This window comes from Salmo salar, chromosome ssa04 (genome assembly GCF_905237065.1).
Source record: "Salmo salar chromosome ssa04, Ssal_v3.1, whole genome shotgun sequence".
NCBI classification, from domain to species: domain Eukaryota; kingdom Metazoa; phylum Chordata; class Actinopteri; order Salmoniformes; family Salmonidae; genus Salmo; species Salmo salar.
The window spans coordinates 49,815,235-49,839,880 of NC_059445.1; the positions used below are offsets into that span (position 1 = coordinate 49,815,235).

The 24,646-nt window shown below is 43.0% G+C and overlaps 3 protein-coding genes across 4 annotated transcripts in view; 2 read left to right on the forward strand and 1 right to left on the reverse strand.

The window, feature by feature from the left end:
- LOC106603328 (bromodomain and WD repeat-containing protein 3) overlaps positions 1-6,922 on the forward strand; it is a 32,954-nt gene extending 26,032 nt beyond the window's left edge. For both annotated transcript variants that reach the window (XM_014196868.2, XM_014196869.2), the window contains exons 36-40: positions 437-589; positions 2,953-3,125; positions 3,261-3,349; positions 3,460-3,597; positions 3,845-6,922. In XM_014196868.2, the coding sequence (XP_014052343.2) occupies positions 437-589; positions 2,953-3,125; positions 3,261-3,349; positions 3,460-3,597; positions 3,845-4,584 (1,293 nt within the window). In that variant the 3' untranslated portion in view covers positions 4,585-6,922. The remainder of the gene's footprint in view (positions 1-436; positions 590-2,952; positions 3,126-3,260; positions 3,350-3,459; positions 3,598-3,844) is intronic.
- A 962-nt stretch (positions 6,923-7,884) lies between these two features.
- LOC106603329 (uncharacterized) lies at positions 7,885-14,024 on the reverse strand. Its single transcript, XM_014196870.2, has 2 exons — positions 13,626-14,024; positions 7,885-12,167 (listed from the first exon to the last, which is right to left on the reverse strand). Exon 2 carries the CDS (start codon positions 12,139-12,141, stop codon positions 9,811-9,813), a length of 2,331 nt encoding a protein of 776 aa, XP_014052345.2. The 5' UTR covers positions 12,142-12,167; positions 13,626-14,024; the 3' UTR covers positions 7,885-9,810.
- A 1,174-nt stretch (positions 14,025-15,198) lies between these two features.
- On the forward strand, positions 15,199-18,452 carry LOC106603331 (charged multivesicular body protein 1b). The gene is made up of 8 exons (XM_014196871.2): positions 15,199-15,432; positions 16,257-16,354; positions 16,459-16,605; positions 16,817-16,885; positions 17,038-17,145; positions 17,338-17,381; positions 17,472-17,544; positions 17,796-18,452. Exons 1-8 carry the CDS (start codon positions 15,417-15,419, stop codon positions 17,838-17,840), a joined length of 600 nt encoding a protein of 199 aa, XP_014052346.1. The 5' UTR covers positions 15,199-15,416; the 3' UTR covers positions 17,841-18,452.
- Positions 18,453-24,646: the final 6,194 nt, after the last annotated feature.

A 24,646-nucleotide genomic window follows, 5' to 3' on the forward strand; every position in this document is an offset into this window, starting at 1 on the left:
AGGTAAAGAGCTTTTTCTTGTCTTAAGGGGTCAGTGTTGTATTTTGAGACTGGAAGCCAATAGGCAGAGGCTAACATAATTTGTCTTATTCTCTGTAATAATGGTATGGGAATAGTAATGCATTTTATTTTGTAAAGTGGCTTCTTACATCAAACAACACACCGTTTTCAGTCACCTTGTCTGAAGGACAAGTGGATAAACAGGTTAATGTCAAGCCCTGCATATTCTTTTTCCTAAAATCTCATGGAATGTAGGCCTACACTGAACATCAGACATTGGCTGCTACTATAGGCCGAATGATAGAACAGCTAGCTGGAAAAAAAGAACTTGAGGGAACTTTGATTATAGGTCATATTTCATAGAAATCTGGAAACACTGGGCAGTTACTTTGTGGTTTCAGATGTCCTAAACACTGCACACTCTCTCCCTCTCCCAGGACTATCGAGACATCATAGACACTCCCATGGACTTGGGGACTGTAACAGAGACTCTGATCATCGGGAACTACGAGAACCCCATGGAGTTTGCCAAAGATGTCCGCCTAATTTTCAGCAACTCCAAGGCCTACACGCCCAACAAGAAGTCACAGGTTAGTGTGCTGATTCTGATAAGATTTTCAATGAGGATACATTTTTTGGGTTGCACCTCAACTAACATTGATTGGTTGAGTGCCCTTGAGTTCTTTCCAAGATTCAAGGGGGGAAAGAAATGCGGTGGGTCAACTGTATCTCAACAATTTATAACCCTGACCCTTATACAGTGCCTTCAGAAAGTATTCACACCCCTTAACTTTTTCCACATTTTCTTGTTACAGCCTGAATTTAAAATTGATACAATTGAAATGTCACTGGCCTACACACAATACCCCATAATGTCAAAGTAGAATCAGGTTTTTATACATTTTTACAAATTAATTAAAAATGAAAAGCTGAAATGTCTTGAATCAATAAGTATTCAACACCTTTGCATCGCAGTGCCAGCTGTGCCACTAGAGATTCTGGGTTCGAGTCCAGGCTCTGTCGCAGTCGGCCGCGACCGGGAGACCCATGGGACGGCAAACAATTGGCCCAGCGTCTTCCGGGTTAGGGGAGGGTTTGGCCAGCAGGGATGTCCTTGTCCCGTCGCGCACTGCGACTCCGGTGGCGGGCCTGGGCGCAGTGCACGCTGACATGGTGCAATGTGTTTTCTCCGACACATTGGTTTGGCTGGCTTCCGTGTTAAGTAGGCATTGTGTCAAGAAGCAGTGTGACTTGGTTGGCTTGTGTTTCGGAGGACGCACGGCTCTCGACCTTCGCCTCTCCCGAGTCCGTACGGGAGTTTCAGCGATGAGACAAGACTGTAACTATGAATTGGATGCCACGGAATTGGGGAGAAAAAGGGGGTAATTTTTTAATAAAATCTAACAAAATTATTAAATAGCAAAATAAATAAAAGCTTTTTTTCTTTCTTTTTAAAAAAGGTGTTCAACCCCTTTTGTTATGGCAAGCCTAAATAAGTTCAGGAGTACAAATGTGCTTAATAAGTTGCATGGACTTATTTGTGTGCAATAATAATGTTTAACATGATTTTAGAATGACTACCTCATCTCTGTACCCCACACATACAATTATCTGTAAGGTCCCTTAGTTGAGCAGTGAATTTCAAACACTGATTCATCCACAAAGATCAGGGAGGTTTTCCAATGGCTCGCAAAAAATGGCACCTATTGGTAGATGGGTAAACATTTTTTTAAAAGCAGACATTGAATTTCCGTTTGAGCATGGTGAAGTTATTACACTTTGGATGGTGTATCAATACACCCAATCACCTCAAATACAGTTGAAGTCGGAAGTTTACATACACTTAGGTTGGAGTCATTAAAACTCATTTTTCAACCACTCCACAGATTTCTTGTTAACAAACTATAGTTTTGGCAAGTCGGTTTGGACATCTACTTTGTGCATGACACAAGTCATTTTTCCAACAATTGTTTGCAGACCGATTATTTCACTTATAATTCACTGTATGACAATTCCAGTGGGTCAGAAGTTTACATACACTAAGTTGACTGTGCCTTTAAACAGCTTGGAAAATTCCAGAAAATGATGTCATGGCTTTTCATAGGCTAATTGACATAATTTGAGTCAATTGGAGGTGTACCTGTGGATGTATTTCAAGGCCTACTTTCAAACTCCGTGCCTCTTTGCTTGACATCATAGGAAAATCAAAAGAAATCAGACAAGACCTGAGAAAAAAAATTGTAGACCTCCACAATTCTGGTTCATCCTTGGGAGCAATTTCCAAATGCCTGAAGGTACCACGTTAATCTGTACAAACAATAGTACGCAAGTATAAACACCACGTTCTGTCTCCTAGAGATGAACGTACTTTGGTGCGAAATCCATCCACAGGTACACCTCCAATTGACTCAAATGATGTCAATTAGCCTATCAGAAGCTTCTAAAGCCATGACATAATTTTCTGGAATTTTACAAGCTGTTTAAAGGCACAGTCAACTTAGTGTATGTAAACTTCTGACCCACTGGAATTGTGATATTAGTGAAATAGTGTCTGTAAACAATTGTGTCATGCACAAAGTAGATGTCCTAACCGACTTGCCAAAACTATAGTTTGTTAACAAGACATTTGTGGAGTGGTTGATACACTTAGGTTGGAGTCATTAAAACTTGTTTATGTAAACTTCCGACTTCAACTGTACTTACCCAGAAAGGTGATTCTGACATGTATTGACTCAGGGGTGTGAATACTTCTGTAAATTACATTCCTGTATTTCATTTTCAATACATTTGCAAACATTTCTCAATATGTTTTCACTTTGTCATTATGGGGTATTGTGTGTAGCATTTTGAATTCAGGCTGTAACAACAACATGTGGAATAATTCATACTTTCTGAAGGCACAATGTGTTCTGTGAGAGAATGGTGTTTTTGATCTTTATTGTTTCATCTCCAGATCTACACCATGACCCTGAGCCTATCAGCCTTCTTTGAAAGACAAATCATCTCCATCATCTCGGATTACAAGTCTGCAGTCCAGAACCAGCGGAGGAAGAGTCGCCAGAGTGTCAGTTACAGGAAGAGACTGCACAGTGGAGGCAGCTCCCCTCCCACCAGCCGACCCTCCAGGTACTGGCCTGGCTGGAACCCCTCTCTACAACTCTTAAATCCACTGTAATAACCCCAACTATTATGTACCACTCCTTGTAGGATCTATTCAGATTCCACCTAAAACACTCTGTCTTGGTGTCTCTTTAACTCTAGTCCTAAAGGGAAGCACAAGTCAAGGAAGAAACCTACACCAAAAGAATTACAGACCTCATCCAAGAAGCGGTCTCGCAGGCCATCTCAAGGTAACACTCTTGTCGTGAGTGTATGTTTGTGTCGCTGTGTGGCGGTATGTGTTTTAGAGAAGTGTGAAATGTGGGTTGGGTGGTTACATGACGTGCTGCTGTTGTTGCAGCGTCAGAGACGAGCAGCGTGATAGTGGATGAGGACAGCCAACCCTCGTCATCGTCTAACTCAGGGACAGGAAGCCACAGTGGGGGTCCAGGGGCTGACCGTGTCACCCGCAGCCAAACCACTCCTGTCAAGAACTCAGGTATTACTACACAGGGTAACCAACACCAGCAGGCAGTGGATAAATAGTCCTTCATAGAGCTGTTTCACCAAGCTATCTCGACAAATGTATGATTTTGCCAACTGCTTGAAAGTTTGGAGTCAGCCTGGTTAAATCGCAGCAGTTAATGACATCATTACTCCAGCAGGTACTGGAGGCTACTTTAGTAGGTGTTGCTGTGCTATGTTTAACAGGGAGGCATTGTGTGCCTCTCTCTCTCTCCCCCCAGACGGTAACAGACCTCTCACTAACGGCACCAGACAGAGCCACAGGAGACGAGTGCTGCAGGAGGATGAGGGATCTGGAGGATCCAATAGCTCATCTTCGTCATCGTCTTCCTCGTCTTCCTCATCATCCTCCTCCTCCTCCTCCTCATCAGACAGTGAGTCGGACAGTGAGTCGGAGGTTGGAAAGTTTGTGGACGGGGGAGATCACGACTACAGCAAAGCTCCCCGCTTAAAAACGGGCCACAAAGTCAAGGGCAAGATGGCCGTCTCTGGGAAGAGGATGCTGGAAGAAGAGGAGGCTCCAGAAAGAGCCAAGAGAGCACGTGTCCAGGCAGAGGAGCAGGAAGAGGAGGATGAAGACGAACAAGGTGAAGACGAGGAAGAGGGGGAGGGGGAGCAGCCACAGCCGCCGCAGCAAGAGGAAGGGGGGGAGCCTGAGGACGAAGAGGAGGAGCCTGAGGATGAAGAGGAGCCTGAGGAAAAGGAGGAATCAGAAGAGGAGGAGGACTCAGAGCAGGGTGAGGGTGGGGCAGAGGGCGGTCAGAAAAGCAGCAGCCGCAGTAAGTCTGGTCAGGTGAACACTCGGAACCAGGGCCGCAGGACAGTGTTGTACAACGACGAGTCAGACGACGAGTCAGGAACCACAGAGGACCCACTCAACCTAGGCATGTCCCGCTCAGGACGGGTACGGCGCATGACCGAAAAGGCCCGGGTCAGCCACCTTATGGGCTGGAAACACTGACACACACAGCCCCCTCAAACCACCTTAAACTGGGCCTTCTAACCCCTATCAACCACCTATCTACCTTACCCACCAGGCGTGAGACTGTACAATTGACTAAATTAATACTTCAGGGATTTTGCTTTAATTTTTTAATTGATTTTTGTATCATTTTGCTTTGTGTACGAGACTGTTTACGACTCTACTGGCAGTGGTGCTCCTTATCTTGCCAAGGAATCTCCCTCCCTGGTCTTCAAAGCTACTCATCAATATGGACCCACAAGTCAACTCACTCACCTCCGCCTTATTTACTGCTCTCCTGGGCCTTAAAGACTCCTCTTACTCCTCCTCTTCTATCCACTCATAACTCTTCTCCTTCTCATCCTCACTTTTCCTCCCCCATCTTTCTCTTACCCTCCTTCTCACCTCCGATCTTCCTGATCGTATAACAACAAAGGTTCAAGAGATGCCAAAAACTGGTGCTCATATGTTATAGCTCAAGGAGACTAAGCTCTGTTGTCCTCTACATCTGGATGACAGACAGACTGATGCTCCCTTTACTTATCTCTGTTTGTGTTCTGTCTGAACAGTACAGTACATCTCTCCCTAAATGACCCTCTTCCACATGACCCCCTCTCAGTGTTGGGTTGTCTGATTGACGCTAACCCTCCCACTATGCTTCATCCTCCCCAACCCCCATCCTTCACTTTGGGAGGTCAACTCTGGTGTGCTCATTCACCGCATTAATTCATCTATTTTTAGGCATCCAGGCTAGGTCTTAGAGGACTGCTGTGTCTGTGGGTTTTAGTTCTCAGACTTTATCTTTGCGTGGGAACTTATTGATTCTAATTAGTTGAGGTGGTGACTTCTTTCATCATTAATTATGTCTACTAATAAAATGCTGCATGCCTACAGTACAATTTTCCGCCATTGAATCAGAGGCAGACGTACCTCCTTAGTTAACTCCTGGGCCACTGAATGTTTTCAATGCTATATTCCCCGTAATCCTTATCAATTCTGTAGAGTTTGTATATTTGCACATACAATAGGTTAATAGAGGCTTTGCCGTATCCTCTTCCTGTAGCGTGTGGTTGTTATGGTTGAGTGATGTCTAGTGTGGTAGCTAGTGTGGGTAATTGGAAAGGAGAAATGCAAAGCGATTGTATAAGGGTCTACCATTGAGTTCTATTTCTGTTGGTCGGAACATACTTTCATTGATCTAAATCAAATGCACACATTCATTTATAACTTCCAGGGCACTGTGCTTCAACCCAGCATGTTCAAACCAGTCATTGGTTCAAACACAAACCAAAGTGCATCATGGTACTTTGGGGAGAGGCTCGCCCATAGCCACCACTCACTTCCACCTCATACTGAAAAGGACATTTTTTTTACTACAGAAATATTTATATTTTTTCACTGTATTATACACTTTGCAATTATTCCTTAGCTAATATTAATGATGGTGAAATGTTTGCACATGTATCTATTGTATGTGGCAGCTGAATTTGAGATTGCTTCTGTTGGGCTGACTGCCCTCTGATTTTACTCTTAATCACAATATTGGATGACCAGACAAGCCACAAAGAGCAAAGGACAAATTTCGCTTCATGCCGTTCTAAACAACGAAGGACTTTTTATTTGTGTGTACAAAGCGCAGATAAATTGTGCCAATAATATTCAACACATTTGCATACAAATCCACCTGTTCTGGGCTGTTTTGTGATAGGTTGTTTTGTTGTGAGCATTCTTGAACCAGAGGGTTGTGTTTGCTTGGTCAAAGGTTGGAGGGTCCGACACAGCTGAGCCACTTGGCAACGTTGCCTAAGAAACAGAAACCAAGGCTACAGACAGCCAGGTTCTCTTCTCTCCTTCCACTTCCTAACATAAGGTGCTCTGTGTGTGTCATACGCTAAGTTTTCCAGGACTCAGCCCTCCTCTGCTCCCCATGCCCCCAGGATCCACCCGGCTCCACTACCCCATGATTCCCCTACTACACTCTGGTTTAGGGTCTCTGAAATACCCCTTAGGTGTCATCTGATGGGCCACGCTACTGTTAGTCATGTTGCCACACTAGGGAAAGAGATGGGACTGCAAAATCAATCAAACTGTGTGGGTATAGTTTGAAAAGACATCACTTGGGCCAATGGATAAATCCCTACTCAATAATTTGTGAACATGTTCTCTTAATATAATAGATGGTAAATGGACTTGCCTTTAAGCAGCAGATTGGTAGTTTCTGAATCCAGCAATGATGACATTCTAGGTGTAATAATAAACGTGACTTTTTTTTCTACACAATATTTTTGATTGTGTGTTTGTTTTTTTAAATAAAGGAGCGACATAGATTTTCTCCCAACTTGGTGCCCCTGGTATTTGGCTCATTCCGTCACATTCTTTTAACACAATACAAACATGCCCACTTTAATCACCATAGAAAAACATGATATATAATGTTCTGTCACTTCTCATGGCAAAATGGTACTGTGAATTCACACTTCCTCTATGTGTTCCAGCCATTTTCTCCTGTACTTCATTTGTTTTCCCAGACCCCATGCTGTTGAAGTGTTATTGTTTGAGTCATCACGGCAGGATTTTCACATCCTGCCAGTCAACACACTTGGCACAAGCTGAGCTGCCACTCTTCACCAGGCCCTGTGTATTCCACAATAGCCACTCTTGTCTGGCTGTTTAAAACCCATCCCTGGCTTGGTGAGTCATCTCTGGCTGCCCCCTCAAAGAGCCATGATGATGAGTCATAAAGATGCACCATGGGCCATATCTCTGCAGTGATGTCAGTCCCACCCGCCTCTGCCCCTGACTACCCCACACCACTGTCCCACAGTTACCTGCTCTATCTCAGAGAGAGTGAGGAGGAGTAGTAGCAGCCTATGTGTTGGATAGGGTATGGAAGCTAGGAGGAGAGTGGACAAGTCTGGTGGTATGGTTGGTTGGTTGGTTATCAGCCAGTTAGCCTTGTGATGGAGGTACCTCCACTAGATAATGCACTGAAGACTGGAGAGATGAGTCAGACACTCGGCTAGCAACAATACTTAACACTCCTCTGACGCATGGCGCTTCAGCACGCCCAGAAAGACTGCAGTGATGTTGAGGGTCTCTGGATGGAAACAGGCAAATGTATCAATTTGGGCTGTTATAAAACAAAACTAAAAACTAGAAAGTGTGTGACTTCCTCTGGAATGCTGAAGTCACCTCCTGTCAGAAAGCCATGATAATTACATTCAGCATCAACCAGATACTTTTCACTCAAGGGCAATCAGCATCACTGTCTTGAGGCTGTATGCAAGTAATCTGAGGATGTTTAAATGTATGAGGTTTATTATCAAAATGACCATACAAATTGAGCAAATATTTGAATATGGATGGGGTTACAGAGATCATGAAAATGCATGATGTTTCTCTACCGATACATGACAGTAGCTCCAGATAAAGTTCCCATAATGAGACAAAATGATTATACCTAAAGAATCCCAACATAGATTACTGTATTACAATTTACAATCAACGCTTATGGTATATGAGAAGTACCAGATTACTGCACAGTTACATTTACATTAGACTTTCATCTATATTGAATTGGTGAATCACACATACATCCGATACATCTATAGTTCACTAATTAACAACAAGGTTGCGTATGTTTACATTGTGCTTCAGATTCAATTGTCCGTTAGGGTAACTCACCTACTGCCACGCCTGTGCTGAAAATACATGTTGTGGGTCTTTTACAAATTACCTCTTGGTTATCTTTTACAATGAAATGGCACACTGAGAAATAAGTAACAGTGAATCTACTTTTGCTGTGAGTGTCATTCTGTCTCACAGTTACAACTTAGATGTCTAACTGTTAGTTCTAAATACTACCACATAACGAAACTGAGGGGTGATAGTTTAAAACACTTTGGAATCTGTCTTTCATCTTAACAACCCTGATTTCGCCCTGATAAATTCATGTAGTCACTCATTAGACACTCAAACATTTACCAAGGATGCAATCAGACATTAACACCCAGAAAACAAATCAATATGTACTCTAAGCCACATTTTCCCAAGACCTAAGCACAGTTGATGATGTCATATCAAGATTTGTGACGTTACAATACAATATTAAAGGTAGACTCAGCGATATGACAGCATAGTGGGTCAATTTCCCGCAAGAACTAAGAGCGTTAAAGCTTGAGGCTCAACTTCTCTGGTGTTTCAGTGCCCTGGCTACAATGCTGTGAACAGCTTAAAGCGAACATGTGCACATGCACAAATACAGTAGTCTTGCATCTCAATATTTTTTGGGGGACAATGTTTTAAATTTAACCTTTATTTAAATAGGCAAGTCAGTTAAGAACAAATTCTTATTTACAATGATGGCCTGCCAGGGAACAATGGGTTACCTGCCTTGTTCAGGGGCAGAACGACAGCTTTCTACCTTGTCAGCTCAGGGAATCGATCCAGCAACCTTTCGGTTACTGGCCCAATGCTCTAACCACTAGGCTACCTGCTGTCCCTGTGGTGCTGCTCGTGGCAACGTCATTTCGCTGAGTCTACCTTTAAACACAAGTATGATCACTTCAAGAAAGTTAATTCACTTACATTCGTGAAGAACAACTCATCAGGTTTTCTCTAAAACACAGCACAGTAGTTTGGCTTGATCAGATACTGTCTAATTTGAACATGTGTTGTGATTTTGGTCTACATCAACTATGGTATGTCTAATTATTTTGAAGTGTTTATACCTTCATCCACTGCAGCATACTTGCCCGTCCTCTACCTCACTATAGTATATGATAAGAAACGTTCAGTCAACTGTTCATACAGTATTTCTGTCATGTTTGAACAACTTTGTCATTCATTGACAGTACAGGATCCCCGTGTTACAGGAAGGTAACAAAGACAAAGCCTAGCCTGCTGAAACAGCCACGTAAACTGTAATTTTCCTCTGTGACATTTTCCCTTGCAGCTTGCTCTCAGTGAGTAATCAGCTATTCTCTCTCCCATTCAAAACATTTTTCATTTGAAAAGAGTGACGTGGTGGCCTTTATCCAAAGATAAAGCTCCAACTCTCCCCCATTTTGTGTCCGCTGTCTCACGTCATAGGCAGCGTCTTTTCAAAGCATTGAACAAATTGCGCTCATGCCTCTTTTCTTTTTAAAATCAATTTTGTGCCTCTGGTTACAGAGTAGAACCATATAGAACGCAGCCCGCATGCTCTCCCGCACTCACATGCTGGGGCTACACCAGGCCGGTCTGCATGTGGACATGTAAAGGGTAGGGGTGGTAAAGCAGGGGTGGCTGTGCAGCCTGGGGAATGTAGTAGCTGCTGAATATGGGGTCAGCCATGTATGGCGCAGGCTGGTAGAAGCAGGTGACGTTGGCAGTGTTGGGGATGGCGTTCTGTTCCCCCAGCACCCTCAGGGCCAGGACAGTGATCATATTGAGTGTCTGCCTCCTCTCATGTCCCATCAGACACACTGTACTCTCATCTATCACCCGACGCAGGGTCATCAGATAGTCATACTTGCTCGTCTCCTCGTCGCCAACAAAGTGGCAGCGCAGGTAGGCCTCGATCTTGCGCTGCTGCTCGCTAACGTCAGGAAAGTCAATAAAGAAGCGGGAGCACATATAGCGCTCTAGGGACTTGATCTCTGTCTCGCTGGCTGGCCTGAAGTTCCTCACCAGCAGGTCACTATACTTCAGCAGCCCACCTCCTCTGATCTCCTCTGGGTTATGGGTGGCAATCAGTCGGAAACGCAAATGATCCATGGCTTGCTCAAAGTCCCCGTACATGCACTCTGCTACCACAGTGATGCTGGCCTTGTCCCTTGGGGCCGAACTTTCCCCTGCCCGTGGACAGACCGTGGTTGCCTCTGGTGGTGCTAGTTCCTGAGTAGCAGCAGGTTCAGTCTCTGGGACTCGGTTCCCTGTTGTTTGAAGGGACAATGATTCCTCAGAAGCTTCTGAGTCCGGAGGCTTTTTTGAATATTTCACCCTAACTATTTGTTCTACGGTGCGGGGTGAGATGGTTTTATCCTGGGATGAAACGGCTGGAGTAAGGTGGTCTGTGAATGTTTTAGTGCCCTCTGAGTTCCTTTGTCTGGACCCTGAGGAAGATGAATAATGGCCTTGATCAGTGTCTAATAAAGAGGGATTTGGTTGAGGTGTTGGAAGTATTTCTATAGGCTCAAACAGCTGTGTTGTAAGATCGGACAAATCTTTTAACAAAGACCATTTTTCAGGGAGTGATGAGATGCTGCTCATCTTCCGTGACATCTTCCTTGGTGGTTTAGGTGAGGGGCAATAGTCAGGGACAATTCCCTGGGATGTGTTACAGGTTTTCTTGGCTGGCGGAGGGAATAAATGTTCACGGTGTACGTTTTGTGTGACAGCAGTGCAGGCTTGGGATGTGGATTGAGGCATCACTTGAAGTTGCTCTTGCACTGAGTTCTCTGTGAGCAACACTGGGGATGGCTTGATGTCTTTTGACTCAGAGATCAGTGACTCCTCTATGTTACTTTGAGGGTTTACAGATATATTTGACACCAGAGGTTCCATCACGTCTGTCAATATTTTGGAGGAGGATATAAGTGAGGGATAATCTGTATTCTGAACAAATGGCATTTTTTCCTCTACTCTTATCTCAAGTACTGTATCAACCTTTACCACCTCCTCCTCTTCTACCTCTTCCTCATTCTCCAGAGTTCCCAGGTCTAGCTCTGCTCTCTCTATCTCTAACACTTCCAGTGGCTCTTGTTTTCCAGTTGCATGCACATTCATCGGATGCGATGATTCTTCCTCTTGAACAACAACCTGTTCACTGTGGCACGGACTGTCAGCGAAGCGAGTCATCATTGAATCTTTGTCTTTATCCTCTTTTAGATTCTTAGAGGTGGAAGAATACTGGGGTACCATTATGGTTTTCTCTGCCCCTCTATCCGGATGTAACACAATGCCATTGTGTGACTCCAATCCCTCACACTGAACTCCTTGCCTCCTCTCAGTCTCCCAGTATGACTCCAGCATACGGTCCAATATAATCTGGAAGGAGTCCACACTGAACTCAAACTGGCGTCGCAGGGAACTTACAAACCTGAGCCCCACTGTTTTACCCCTGTTATTGGACAGTGAGATAAGGCTCCAGCGGTCGTGCTCATTGAAGACCTTGACCATCTTCTGCACATAGGCCTCCTTCATGGTGAGGCAGGTGATCTTGCGTCTGTTAACCCCACGGGGAAGGAGGTCACGCAGGCTGCCCAGCACCACCTCCTTGATGACCTGGAAGTCCTCCTGTCTGGGCAGCTCCACTCCAAAGATGATGTCCAGGTCTCTGTAGCCCGTGCCGTTGTCCCTGACCATCACATGGCTGGCGGTTGAGCCATTGAGGCGAATGTCCCTGACCCTGATCTCCCTCTCCAACAGCCGGTCCTTCACTACGTGGATGATGTCCTTGGGTCTCACCTCCAGGGTGGGGAAGTTCCCTCTGCCGTGGATGGGGATCACCTCTGTCAACACCTGGTCCAATGTCTGGACTTGCTCCAGAGTCAAGTTGTGGAATCTTCTATCCATTTGGAAATCAATTATCTTGGGTTTAACTGCAAAAGGAGACAATATTGTATTTGGAAGAAGCTGGGTAATTTCATGCAACAAAATGTGTGTTCAATGGGAAAAATTCTAATGTGTTTTATGACAAGTGAAGAAATACTACTAAGTAATTCATAGTATCATTCATTCACATTGAGTTCAGGGGTGTCTGAAACACAAGAGACACCAAAGGCAGAGATTGCACAATTAAAAACTAAAAAAAGATGTATTGTTACTACTAAGCATAAGAGTGGTACAGGCACACAGATACACACAACACATGCACACAGGGGGGTGGAAGATGTAAAATAAAAAATTCAACAGGAAGGTGACCAGCTTGGAACTTTCTCTGAGGATAAGTAATATGACTGAGCATACCTTGACCTTGTTTGCACTTGATTCTGTGATTTGAGGATATCATGGTTTTATTGTCAACTTAGTAATTGATAAATGAACTCATTGAATAATACTCTTGTGTATAAACAAATCAATAAGGCTATGTAAACATTTTAAGACCATATCCCACAAATCAGGTTAGCTTACTTTTACATGTTTAACTTGCACAGTGGTGGGAGGTCAACACCTGGGGTATGTATAGTCTACTCTCCCTCGTGTTCCAAAAGTTTGCACGGACAGTTCTTATGGAATCCATCATGTACTAGAATAATAGTCGCATGCTGCAGAATTTTGGTCTCATGTGCAACCCCATCTCGCCCGCCCGCCTGCTCCCACTCTTTAGATAAGACCGTATGAGTCATACAGTCACTGAGTAAGGCACCTCTCGCTCGCTGCGTCTTCTCCTGGATTTTCTGCATGCGTGTAAAAAACATCGCCACTTCTCACATATACACAATTTCTCGTTGTTGTATATTTGAGACTTTTGCTATACAAATATTGTATAAAGGCTAATGCCGGGAGTGTTGTTCTTGATAATCAGATTCGATCTAGTAAAATATTGTGTAGGCTAGCCTATCAATCAGTTCTCTTGAGTTTTTATTTTATTTTACAGTCATTTTTAGCCTATACTCATCGAAATGATGCTGCGTGTGTACAGTCTATGCAATTTACCAAAATAATATTTACAAACCCATTATTAGTCTAGTAAACACTCACAGACCACGTAGGCTATATAAAAATTATTAACAAATATTTTATTGAACAGAAACTAATAAAATAGCCTATTTAAAATAAAAAATTAAACATGTTGAGTTTAGCCTACACCTATTCTTCCACGTCTTCACCTGATGCAATATTGTAAGGTATAATTTACACACTGGCCAACACTGTTTGCTATTGTTTAATCAATCCGCGGGCAATGCATTTCATTAGCCTACCAAATGTGCATTTGATTGATATTGACATTAAAAATAATAATAAAGCACAAACCTTATGCATTTCGAAATGATTCCTGTATCAAATGTAGCACGACAATGATCATACAATTAAATAATATACTTTAGCCTACTCACCTGACTGCTGAGGAAAGGGTAGAACTTAGCCAAAGTATAGTAAGCAAAACAACAATAAGTGATATCCAACAGGTTTAATTGGGATCTCCGACCCGTAGACACCGTGCACAGTGCGCTATTATCTTTAGAAGATGTAGGTTCGTGCTTGATCGCTGTCCAACACAACACGACAGTGGCGTTTAAGGAAACAAACTGAAGTTCTACAGCGCACTGTTTTCTCTCAGCTGCGAGCGTAGTCTAGTTTCCATGGCAATCTGGCGTCACGACTTTAAGGTAACTCACGATGCTCTGTTTGTTCATTATGGGATTATCTATCTATCAGATATCTACACAATGTATACAAAAGTATGTGGATACCGCTTCAAATTTGTGGATTTGGCTATTTCAGCCACACTTTGCTGACAGGTATGTAAAATCGAGCACACATCCATGCAATCTCCATAGACAAACATTGGCAGTAGAATGGCCTTACTGAAGAGCTCAGTGAATGACTTTCAATGTGGTACCGTCATAGGATGCTAGAGCTGCCCCGGTCAACTGTAAGTGCCTGTTATTGTGAAGTGGATGCGTCTAGGAGCAACAAACAGTGCTAAAGCGCGTAGCGTGTAAAAATGATCTGTCCTCGGATGCAACACTCACTACTGAGTTCCAAACTGCCTCTGGAAGCAATGTCAGCACAATAACTGTTCGTTGGGAGTTTCATGAAATGGGTTTCCATGGCAGATCAGCCACACACAAGCCTAAGATCACCATTCGCAATGCCAAGTGTTGGCTTCAGGGGTGTAAAGCTTTGCTCCTATTGGACTCTGGAGCAGTGGAAACGCGTTCTCTGGAATGATGAATCACGCGTCACCATCTGACAGTCCGACGGACGAATCTGGGTTTGGCGGAAGCCAGGAGAAAACGCTACCTGCCCGAATGTATAGTGCCAACTGTAAGGTTTGGTGGAGGAATAATGGTTTGGGGCTGTTTTTCATGGTTCAGTCTAGGCCCCTTAGTTCCAGTGAAGGGAAACATTACAGCATACAATGACTTTCTAGACAATTCTGTGCTTCCAACTTTGTGGCAACAGTTTGGGGAAGGCCCTTTCCTGTTTCAGTATTTTTCCCAGTCAGAGCTCGTTTTCTCCCCGAGTTCCCAGTTGTCTTGAACGCACTGAAGTCTGAGATTTCCGAGTTCCCAGTTGTTTTGAAAGCAGCATCAGTATAATTTAGGGGTGATTGAGCAGACCTTTACAGAGCACTGCAGGAGGAGCTTGGGAGGTATGCACTGGCTGAGCTGCTGCAAAGAGGGTGAATATCATATCAGACAGAGGGTGAGTCATCCTCTCGCTCACTGCCGTGATCCAGAGACGCAAACCTAAACATCAATCAAGCTCGCTCACCGCCCACACTTCAGTTACGCCACCGCCTGTCTGACGAGACCCCCAGCCCCTAACCTGATTGGATTGTCTCTGCACTGACATACCACCAGAGATAAGGGATGGAGGGAGGAATATTCCTATATAAACTCTACACAATATATTGTAGACAATGTAACAATTCATCTTAGTATTCAATGTCAGAACTTTACACGTCCATTCAGTCATCCACTGACAAAAATAAGGTTGTTAGTGACGTCAATTGGAACGCACTCTTGAACATGTGACCGTGACGTATTATATTTGGGTAGTGTAGCCGGAAGTATCAACGAGAGGAATATCTGAAGAAGAAAGCTTTTGCATTACGTCTAAATCGAGAAGAAAAACAATAAAAATACATTCATTCTCGGACCATCAAGGAGCCTACCAGCATGTCGAATATGGAGAGTATCCTTTCGGAAATGTTTGCTAGCTTCTAGATGCGTTACATTTCCACTAGGAAATTTAGACAAAGTGAAAGGCCTTTGTTTAGTCCGTGACTCGTCTGAATATGAATTTCAAAAGCCATATATCAGGTTTCGATTCGTATTTATGATTATAGTCTATACTTGGATGGCTTGGTGACAAAGATAAACGCTTGTTTGCTGTTATTGGTATTGTGCATCTGCCATGGGCATAACAGTCAGTACAACACGTTTAGTAAACAAGTTTACTTTCGTCTGAAGACACCTATTGCCTGGTAGCATGGCTGGCATTTCCATTTTATTCGCATGATTACATCACAGGTATTTTAGTTCTGTGGTGGGAGCACACCATCGATTAAGGTTTGTAAAGAGGGTGCCGACAAGGGGCACAAATACTGGAAGCTTCCGTTATGTATCTATGACATTTTTGAAACCGTCTTTAAATAGGCAATCAGCAGTCGCTACATCCATTTGTGGACTTATAAATCAATGATATGTACCCATTGATTCTTGAAGAATATAACGTATAAATGCCTCATGAGCTGAGTTCAATTTTCCTACCCCATCAGAACCCAAAATATAACCTTGTTTTACTCCAATGTTTGTAAACGAACACTGTAAAGCCTCAAAACATGTTTAAAACAATCATTTTGATATGGATGGTCAGTCCTAGCATCCATAGCTGTGTCTATACATTTTAGTGGTTACATTTCTCCAGGCCCATCCCTCAGCTTTTTACCGAAACAGTGGCGGAGAACCCTTTGTTATTTTTGAACTGCTGATTGGCCCTTTAACTTCCCATCCCAGAGCATCTCTTCAATCTCAAGTTTGCAGCCAAAGAACTGCAACGAAGCTCTAAAAAATGTGACAAAGAGGAAAAGGCAGAAAAGGCCAAAGTCAAAAAAGTAAGTAGGCCTTTTACCTCATTAGTCAAGCCTCCAATCACCTCATCATAGCTCTGAACATCTCAACTGAGAATGTACTGTCTGAACCTTTATCCTCACCGTAGGCTATCCAAAAAGGAAATGTGGAAGTGGCACGGATCCATGCGGAAAACGCCATCAGACAGAAGAACCAGTCGGTCAACTTCCTAAGGATGAGTGCTAGGATTGATGCAGTGGCCGCCAGGGTCCAAACAGCAGTCACAATGAACAAGGTGCAGTTGTTTTACATATCTACAAGACTTCATACATCGACATTCTTGGTTTGAGACATTGATTCTGCTTAAGATGGGCCCACCTTTACTTTGGAGGGAAAATTTTGTGCAATATCTGTAAAAGAGTGCTAGGTTACTACTGCAACAATTGCTGGTTCCAACCACACAGCAAGGTACCTTTCTATTTTAGTAATGTTCGTTCATTCTACAGGTCACTAAATCTATGGCTGGAGTGGTGAAAGGCATGGATGCCACACTGAAGAGTATGAACCTGGAGAAGGTAGTGTGTGTGTGTGTGTGTGTGTGTGTGTGTGCCCGCTTGCTCCTAGTCAAATACATCAATTTGATAGTTGTCACACTTATGACGGTATACATGTTATGTTTTTCACCATCTGAAAGGGACATTTGGTAATGAATGTCTCATCTCTCTAGATCTCCGGCCTCATGGACAAGTTTGAGCATCAATTTGAGACGTTAGATGTACAGACCGCTCAAATGGAGGACACCATGAGTAGCACAACCACACTAACCACCCCACAGGTAATGATGCTTTTCTGGGCTCCTGCTAGACAGACCTTTGGTCTTTGACCAGATCTGTGGCCTTTGATCTTCAAGTCTGTAACAGTAAATGCATACAAGTGCAGATCATGACAAGATACATTGACTGTGATTAGCTTATTCTGCTCTGTTCACAATCAATGGAGACTTAACAGTCAGCGACGTGTGTTTCAGAATCAAGTGGATTCACTGATGCACGAATTGGCTGATGAAGCAGGGTAAGAATTCCTTATTTTGTGGTTCTCTATTATTGAAAAAAAAAATGTCTTTAAAAGTGAGAAAATGAATGCATCTCAATTTGTGTGTAGGTTGGACCTGAACATGGAACTCCCACAGGGACAGACTGGATCAGTGGGCACCAGTGTAGCGTCAGCAGAGCAGGTACAGGAACAGGCCCCGAACAAGAGCTATTATAAACCCTACCAGACTTTCAATTGTCTACTAAACATGGTCTTTCAAATAAATGATTGGGATAATAGAGCAATGATAACAATGCTGATATGATTATAGTAGCTGTGTCTCAGGCTTGCAAAAAATGGTCCTTAGCCCCAACCCCTGCCCCTTCTCACACAAGAATGAAAATGGTGAGTTTTTAGAGATCTGCAACATTGCCTGTTATCTTTTGTTCTCAGGATGAGCTGTCTTCAAGGCTTGCCAAACTCCGAGACCAAATGTAAAGGAAGAACTCAGTCTGAGACCTCAAGTGCAGAGCTTCAGGTTACAAGACCTGCTCTGTTCTTTTCATAATGTCTTCGTCTCACTCCTTTAGTTTTTCTCTTTGATGATCCTACTGTATCCTGTTTGAGAGGCTTGCACTTGGGTCCTTATTGGTGTTCTTAATTTACTGTTGTATATAGAGAGTATCAAGTTACAGGAATATTAGCCACCCGCCTACGAACACTAAAACAAAGACTTATTGGTTATGGAAAATGAATTCAATCTTTGAAATAATATATATTATAACTGGGATGGTTGCATCTGTGACTGATGCTTTTTGTATGTCCATTTTTTTGTGTGTGTTGTAGTTTGGCAGGCCTCTTGTCTTAAGAGGAAACTGCAATGTTATATTTGTTTCTTTCTGGTGTCCCTCCTTTTAGACATTTTCTCATACAATAATTTATTCACGTGAAAAATTATGTTTAAAAAATCTCATCCTGTATCAGAACGGCATTGTTTTAAGGAGAGGTTGATTCTTACATTTGATTGATAACTCTGAGTCTTGGGATGTCATTTTTTTGTCCACACTGATTAGGTTATTAGATAATAATACAATTTTATAACACTTTTAACCTCTTTGACCATTATCTTTTTCAGTCTCATTTCCATGTCTCACCCTGTGTGTATGCAACCAATGTTGAAAATAACAGGGTTTAAAGATGAAAATATTGAATGCATGTCTGACATGTCAACATTGCATACATTACAAAAACCATCCCCTAGATTTGACACTCTGGAACTGACTGGAACACACCCACTTTTCCCCCCATGGCGTCTTTCACCCACGCGTTTCCATTGTTTGGGTTGAATTCTATTGACCTCTTTATTGCATCTATTCTTGGGCCACGTGAAGTGGCCCCTCCCCGCTGGTAGTCACGTGAAATATGTTGAAGAAGCTTTAGAAAAACAGTACAGTATGAAGATGGGCATAAACTGCTTCTCCAATAAAAATCCCAGATCACGCTTGTAGGTGACGTTGGCTAGCTAAGCACGTGCATTAACGTCATCGGGTCTAACGGGCGTCTGGCGCCAAACTGAACATGTGCAGGCCGTCAAAACAAAGACACTCCTTCGATATAAAGTTGTTTTTGATTAAATAAAAACATGTCAGTTTGTCACTTTCACAAGGTTGAAGTAATAACATGTTCAACTACTTAAAACATTGGCACGAATCTAGGTTGTGCCAACTAAAAAAGAATTGGTCACTTCTCTCATTGACTTCTCAAACCCCAAACCTCAGCCTGCTTCACAAGCATTCCCGGAAGTCTCACGATGTTTGCAAACTGCTGTAGCTAGCTACTCAAGTAACCAAATATTTACAACTTTTTTTCTGTTTTATTTTACGGGCCTCAACCAGTCCTTTCAGGTGATAAAGCATCAGATGACCCGTCGGTTGTATAATTAAGGAATTAGGCCCGAGGGGTTGAATGCTGATTGGCTGACCGCCATGGTATATCAGACTGTATACCACGTGTATGACTAATTACATTGGTAACCAGTTTATAATGGCAGTAAGGCACCTTGAGGGTTTGTGGTATATGGCCAATATACCACGGCTAAGGGCTGTATCCAGGCACCCTGCATTGCGTTGTGCATAAGAACAGCCCTTAGCTGCCAGTTGAGAGCAAGTTCTCATTTACGACCTGGCCAAGATAAAGCAAACCAGTGCGAGTAAAAACAACACAGAGTTACACATAGGAAAAACAAAAGTACAGTCAATAACACAATAGAAAAATCGATATACACTGTGTGCAAATGGAGTAAGGAGCTAAGGCAATAAATAGGCCATAGTAGCGAAGTAATTACAATTTAGCAAATTAACACTGAAGTGAGAGATGCGCAAGTAGAAATACTGGTGTGCAAAAAAGTAAATAAAAACAATATGGAGATGAGTTAGGTAGTTGGGTGGGCTATGTACAGCTGCAGCGATCGGTAAGCTGCTCAGATAGCTGATGCTTACAGTTAGTGAGGGAGGTATGTCTCCAACTTCAGCGATTTTTGCAATTCGTTCCAGTCATTGGCAGCAGAGAACTGTGAGGAAAGGAGGCCAAAGTGGGTGTTGGCTTTGGGGATGACCAGTGAGATATACCTGCTGGAGCGAGTGCTACCGGTGGGTGTTATGGTGACCAGTGAGCTGAGATAAGGGGATTCCTATCTCCTCCTTTTTCTAAAAGAGTACCACAGTATGAGTCATAATAGCTACAGTGAGGGGAAAAAGTATTTGATCCCCTGCTGATTTTGTACATTTGCCCACTGACAAAGAAATGATCAGTCTATCATTTTAATGGTAGATTTATTTGAACAGTAAGAGACAGAATAACAACAAAACGTATGTCAAAAATGTTATAAATTGATTTGTATTTTAATGAGGGAAATAAGTATTTGACCCCCTCTCAATCAGAAAGATTTCTGGCTCCCAGGTGTCTTATACGGGTAACAAACTGAGATTAGGAGCACACTCTTAAAAAGACACCTGTCCACAGAAGCAATCAATCAATCAGATTCCAAACTCTCCAACATGACCAAGACCAAAGAGCTCTCCAAGGATGTCAGGGACAAGATTGTAAACCTACACAAGGCTGGAATGGGCTACAAGACCATCGCCAAGCAGCTTGGTGAGAAAGTGACAACAATTGGTGCGATTATTCGCAAATGGAAGAAACACAAAAGAACTGTGAATCTCCCTCAGCCTGGGGCTCCATGCAAGATCTCACCTCGTGGAGTTGCAATGATCATGAGAACGGTGAGGAATCAGCCCAGAACTACACGGGAGGATCTTGTCAATGATCTCAAGGCAGCTGGGACCATAGTCACCAAGAAAACAATTGGTAACACACTACACCGTGAAGGACTGAAATCCTGCAGTGCCCACAAGGTCCCCCTGCTCAAGAAAGCACATATACATGCCCGTCTGAAGTTTGCCAATGAACATCTGAATGATTCAGAGGACAACTGGGTGAAAGTGTTGTGGTCAGATGAGACCAAAATGGAGCTCTTTGGCATCAACTCACCTCGTCGTGTTTGGAGGAGGAGGAATGCTGCCTATGACCCCAAGAACACCATCCCCACCGTCAAACATGGAGGTGGAAACATTATGCTTTGGGGGTGTTTTTCTGCTAAGGGGACAGGACAACTTCACCGCATCAAAGAGACGATGGACGGGGCCATGTACCGTCAAATCTTGGGTGAGAACCTCCTTCCCTCAGCCAGGGCATTGAAAATGGGTCGTGGATGGGTATTCTAGCATGACAATGACCCAAAACACACGGCCAAGGCAACAAAGGAGTGGCTCAAGAAGAAGCACATTAAGGTCCTGGAGTGGCCAAGCCAGTCTCCAGACCTTAATCCCATAGAAAATCTGTGGAGGGAGCTGAAGGTTCGAGTTGCCAAACGTCAGCCTCGAAACCTTAACCTTTCTAGGGTAGGGGGCAGTATTTGCACGGCCGGATAAAAAACGTACCCGATTTAATCTGGTTATTACTACTGCCCAGAAACTAGAATATGCATATAATTATTGGCTTTGGATAGAAAACACCCTAAAGTTTCTAAAACTGTTTGAATGGTGTCTGTGAATATAACAGAACTCATATGGCAGGCAAAAACCTGAGAAGATTCCTTACAGGAAGTGGCCTCTCTGACCATTTCTTGGGCTTCTACACTCTCTTTATTGAAAACTGAGGATCTCTGCTGTAACGTGACACTTCCTATGGCTCCCATAGGCTCTCAGAAGGCGGCAAACCGGTGAATGATGTCTTTGCAGGCCCTGGCTGAAAATCACTAGCGCATTTGGATAATGGTCGATCAGAGAACAATGAGACTGAGGCGTGTGCACGAGGCGACACCATGTTTTAATTTTTTCGTCTTTGAACTAAAACAGGGTTTCCCGGTCGGAATATTATCGCTTTTTTACGAGAAAAATAGCATAAAAATTGATTTTAAACAGCGGTTGACATGCTTCGAAGTACGGTAATGGAATATTTAGATTTTTTTTGTCACGAAACGCGTCGGGCGCATCACCCTTCGTCACCCTTCGGATAGTGTCTTGAACGCACGAACAAAACAGAGGATATTTGAACATAACTATGGATTATTTTGAACCAAACCAACATTTGTTATTGAAGTAGAAGTCCTGGGAGTGCATTCTGACGAAGAACAGCAAAGGTAATCAAATTTTTCTAATAGTAAATCTGAGTTTGGTGAGGGCCAAACTTGGTGGGTGTCTAAATAGCTAGCCCGTGATGGCTGCGCTATCTACTCAGAATATTGCAAAATGTGCTTTTGCCGAAAAGCTATTTTAAAATCGGACATAGCGATTGCATAAAGGAGTTCTGTATCTATAATTCTTAAAATAATTGTTATGTTTTTTGTGAACGTTTATCGTGAGTAATTTAGTAAATTCACCGGAAGTTTGCGGTGGGTATGCTAGTTCTGAACGTCACATGCTAATGTAAAAAGCTGGTTTTTGATATAAATATGAACTTGATTGAACAAAACATGCATGTATTGTATAACATAATGTCCTAGGATTGTCATCTGATGAAGATCATCAAAGGTTAGTGCTGCATTTAGCTGTGGTTTGGGTTTATGTGACATTATATGCTAGCTTGAAAAATGGGTGTCTGATTATTTCTGGCTGGGTACTCTGCTGACATAATCTAATGTTTTGCTTTCGTTGTAAAGCCTTTTTGAAATCGGACAGTGTGGTTAGATTAATGAGAGTCTTGTCTTTAAAATGATGTAAAATAGTCATACGTTTGAGAAATTGAAGTAATAGCATTTCTAAGGTATTTGAAAATCGCGCCACGGGATTCAACTGCCTGTTGAGTAGGTGGGACGATTTCGTCCCACATACCCTAGAGAGGTTAATGACTTGGAGATCTGCAAAGAGGAGTGGGACAAAATCCCTCCTGAGATGTGTGCAAACCTGGTGGTCAACTACAAGAAACGTCTGACCTCTGTGATTGCCAACAGGGGTTTTGCCACCAAGTTCTAAGTCATGTTTTGCAGAGGGGTCAAATACTTATTTCCCTCATTAAAATGCAAATCAATTTCTAACATTTTTGACATGCGTTTTTCTGGATTTTTTTGTTGTCATTCTGTCTCTCACTGTTCAAATAAACCTGCCATTAAAATTATAGACTGATCATTTCTTTGTCAGTGGGCAAATGTACAAAATCAGCAGGGGATCAAATACTTTTTCCCCCCACTGTATGAGCGCTTTGAGGCAAGTGTAATACCCTTGGTAGAACAAAGTATTGAATTTATTTGTTATAATTAATTGGTAATGTACAAGTGAATAGGTTGGTTTACTTTCAAGTTTTGACCAGTAAGGTCGCTTGTTAAGCTGTGGCCAATGGGGGTTGACCTGGTTAACTGGAGGCCTGGAAAGAAAGAGAGAGACATTGAGAAAAGGATGGACATTACATTTTGACCGTTGGTTTAAGAAAAATGATAAAAGTAGAACAAAACCCATACCTACCGAGTTTTGAAGGGAAATCCTGATTTTATTTTAGAAGAGAGTTATTATCATTTTGTTAAGAAAGACTTAGTAAAGAAGCTACCGTCTCATCGTTTAGGTATTTGACAGCCTTGAGGTTAAGCAACGGGGTTAAGCAAGCTTGAAATAATTTGGACATGGGTTGTGCACGACTCATTGGGGTTTATTATTTGTATTTATTTATTTTGATGTGGTGCATTGAAAATGTAATAATACCTTATGTATGTTGCCTTGGTGGAGTCATTTACTGTTTCAATTTAATTTAATGCATGGGAAAGCATATCCTTATATAATAACAAAAATCTATAATCTTTTTTATTTTTTACCCCCAATTTCATGGTATCCAATTGGTAGTAGTTACAGTCTTGTCTCATCGCTGCAACTCCCGTACGGACTCGGGAGAGGCGAAGGTCGAGAGCCATGCATCCTCCGAAACACAACCCAACCTAGCCACACTGCTTCTTGACACAATGCACATCCAACATGGAAGCCAGCTGCACCAATGTGTTGGAGGAAACACCGTACACCTGGCGATCTGGTCAGCGTGCACTGCACCCGGCCCACCACAGAAGTCGCTAGTGCGCAATGAGACAAGGACATCCCTGCCAGCCAAACCCTCCCTAACCCGGATGATGCTGGACCAATTGTACATCGCCCCATGGACCTCCTGGTCGCGGCCTGCTGCGACAGAGCCTGGGCTCAAACCCAGAATCTTTGGTGGCACAGCTAGCACTGCGACACAGTGCCTTAGACCACTGCACCACCCAGGAGGCTGGAAAAAATCTATAATCATTCTATCTGAAGTTAATACCCTAGTTGTCATCACCCTAGATAATTTACAATAGGGATTCTTATTGGAGATGTCCTTCTGACCTAACATCCCATGCTGTTGAGATAATTTCGTAAGTTAATATAGTGAGAGTCAAATTCGAGCCTGGTGAGAGGGTTACACAAGCAACACTGAAGCATGCATGAGAGCACCAGCTTTTCTCAGCGACTGTGTGATCACGCACTCCATAGCTGATGTGAGTAAGACCTTTAAACACATCAACATTTACAAGGCCGCAGGGCTAGACGGATTACCAGGACGTGTACTCCGAGCATGCGCTGACCAACTGGCAAGTGTCTTTACTGACATTTTCAACCTGTCCCTGACCTAGTCTGTAATACCAACATGTTTCAAGCACACCACCATATGGGAAAAATGAATGATGTGAAAACAATTGTAACCATTTCCTTGTTTGACTGTAATGTTTTATGGGTATTATG

Coding starts and splice junctions, on each gene's coding strand:
- LOC106603331 (XM_014196871.2), top strand. Junction 16,606..16,816: donor CAGCAGTCACAATGAACAAG/GTGCAGTTGTTT, acceptor TTCATTCTACAG/GTCACTAAATCTATGGCTGG. Junction 17,382..17,471: donor GAATTGGCTGATGAAGCAGG/GTAAGAATTCCT, acceptor ATTTGTGTGTAG/GTTGGACCTGAACATGGAAC.
- LOC106603329 (XM_014196870.2), bottom strand. CDS start 12,141: ATGGATAGAAGATTCCACAACTTGACTCTGGAGCAAGTCCAGACATTG.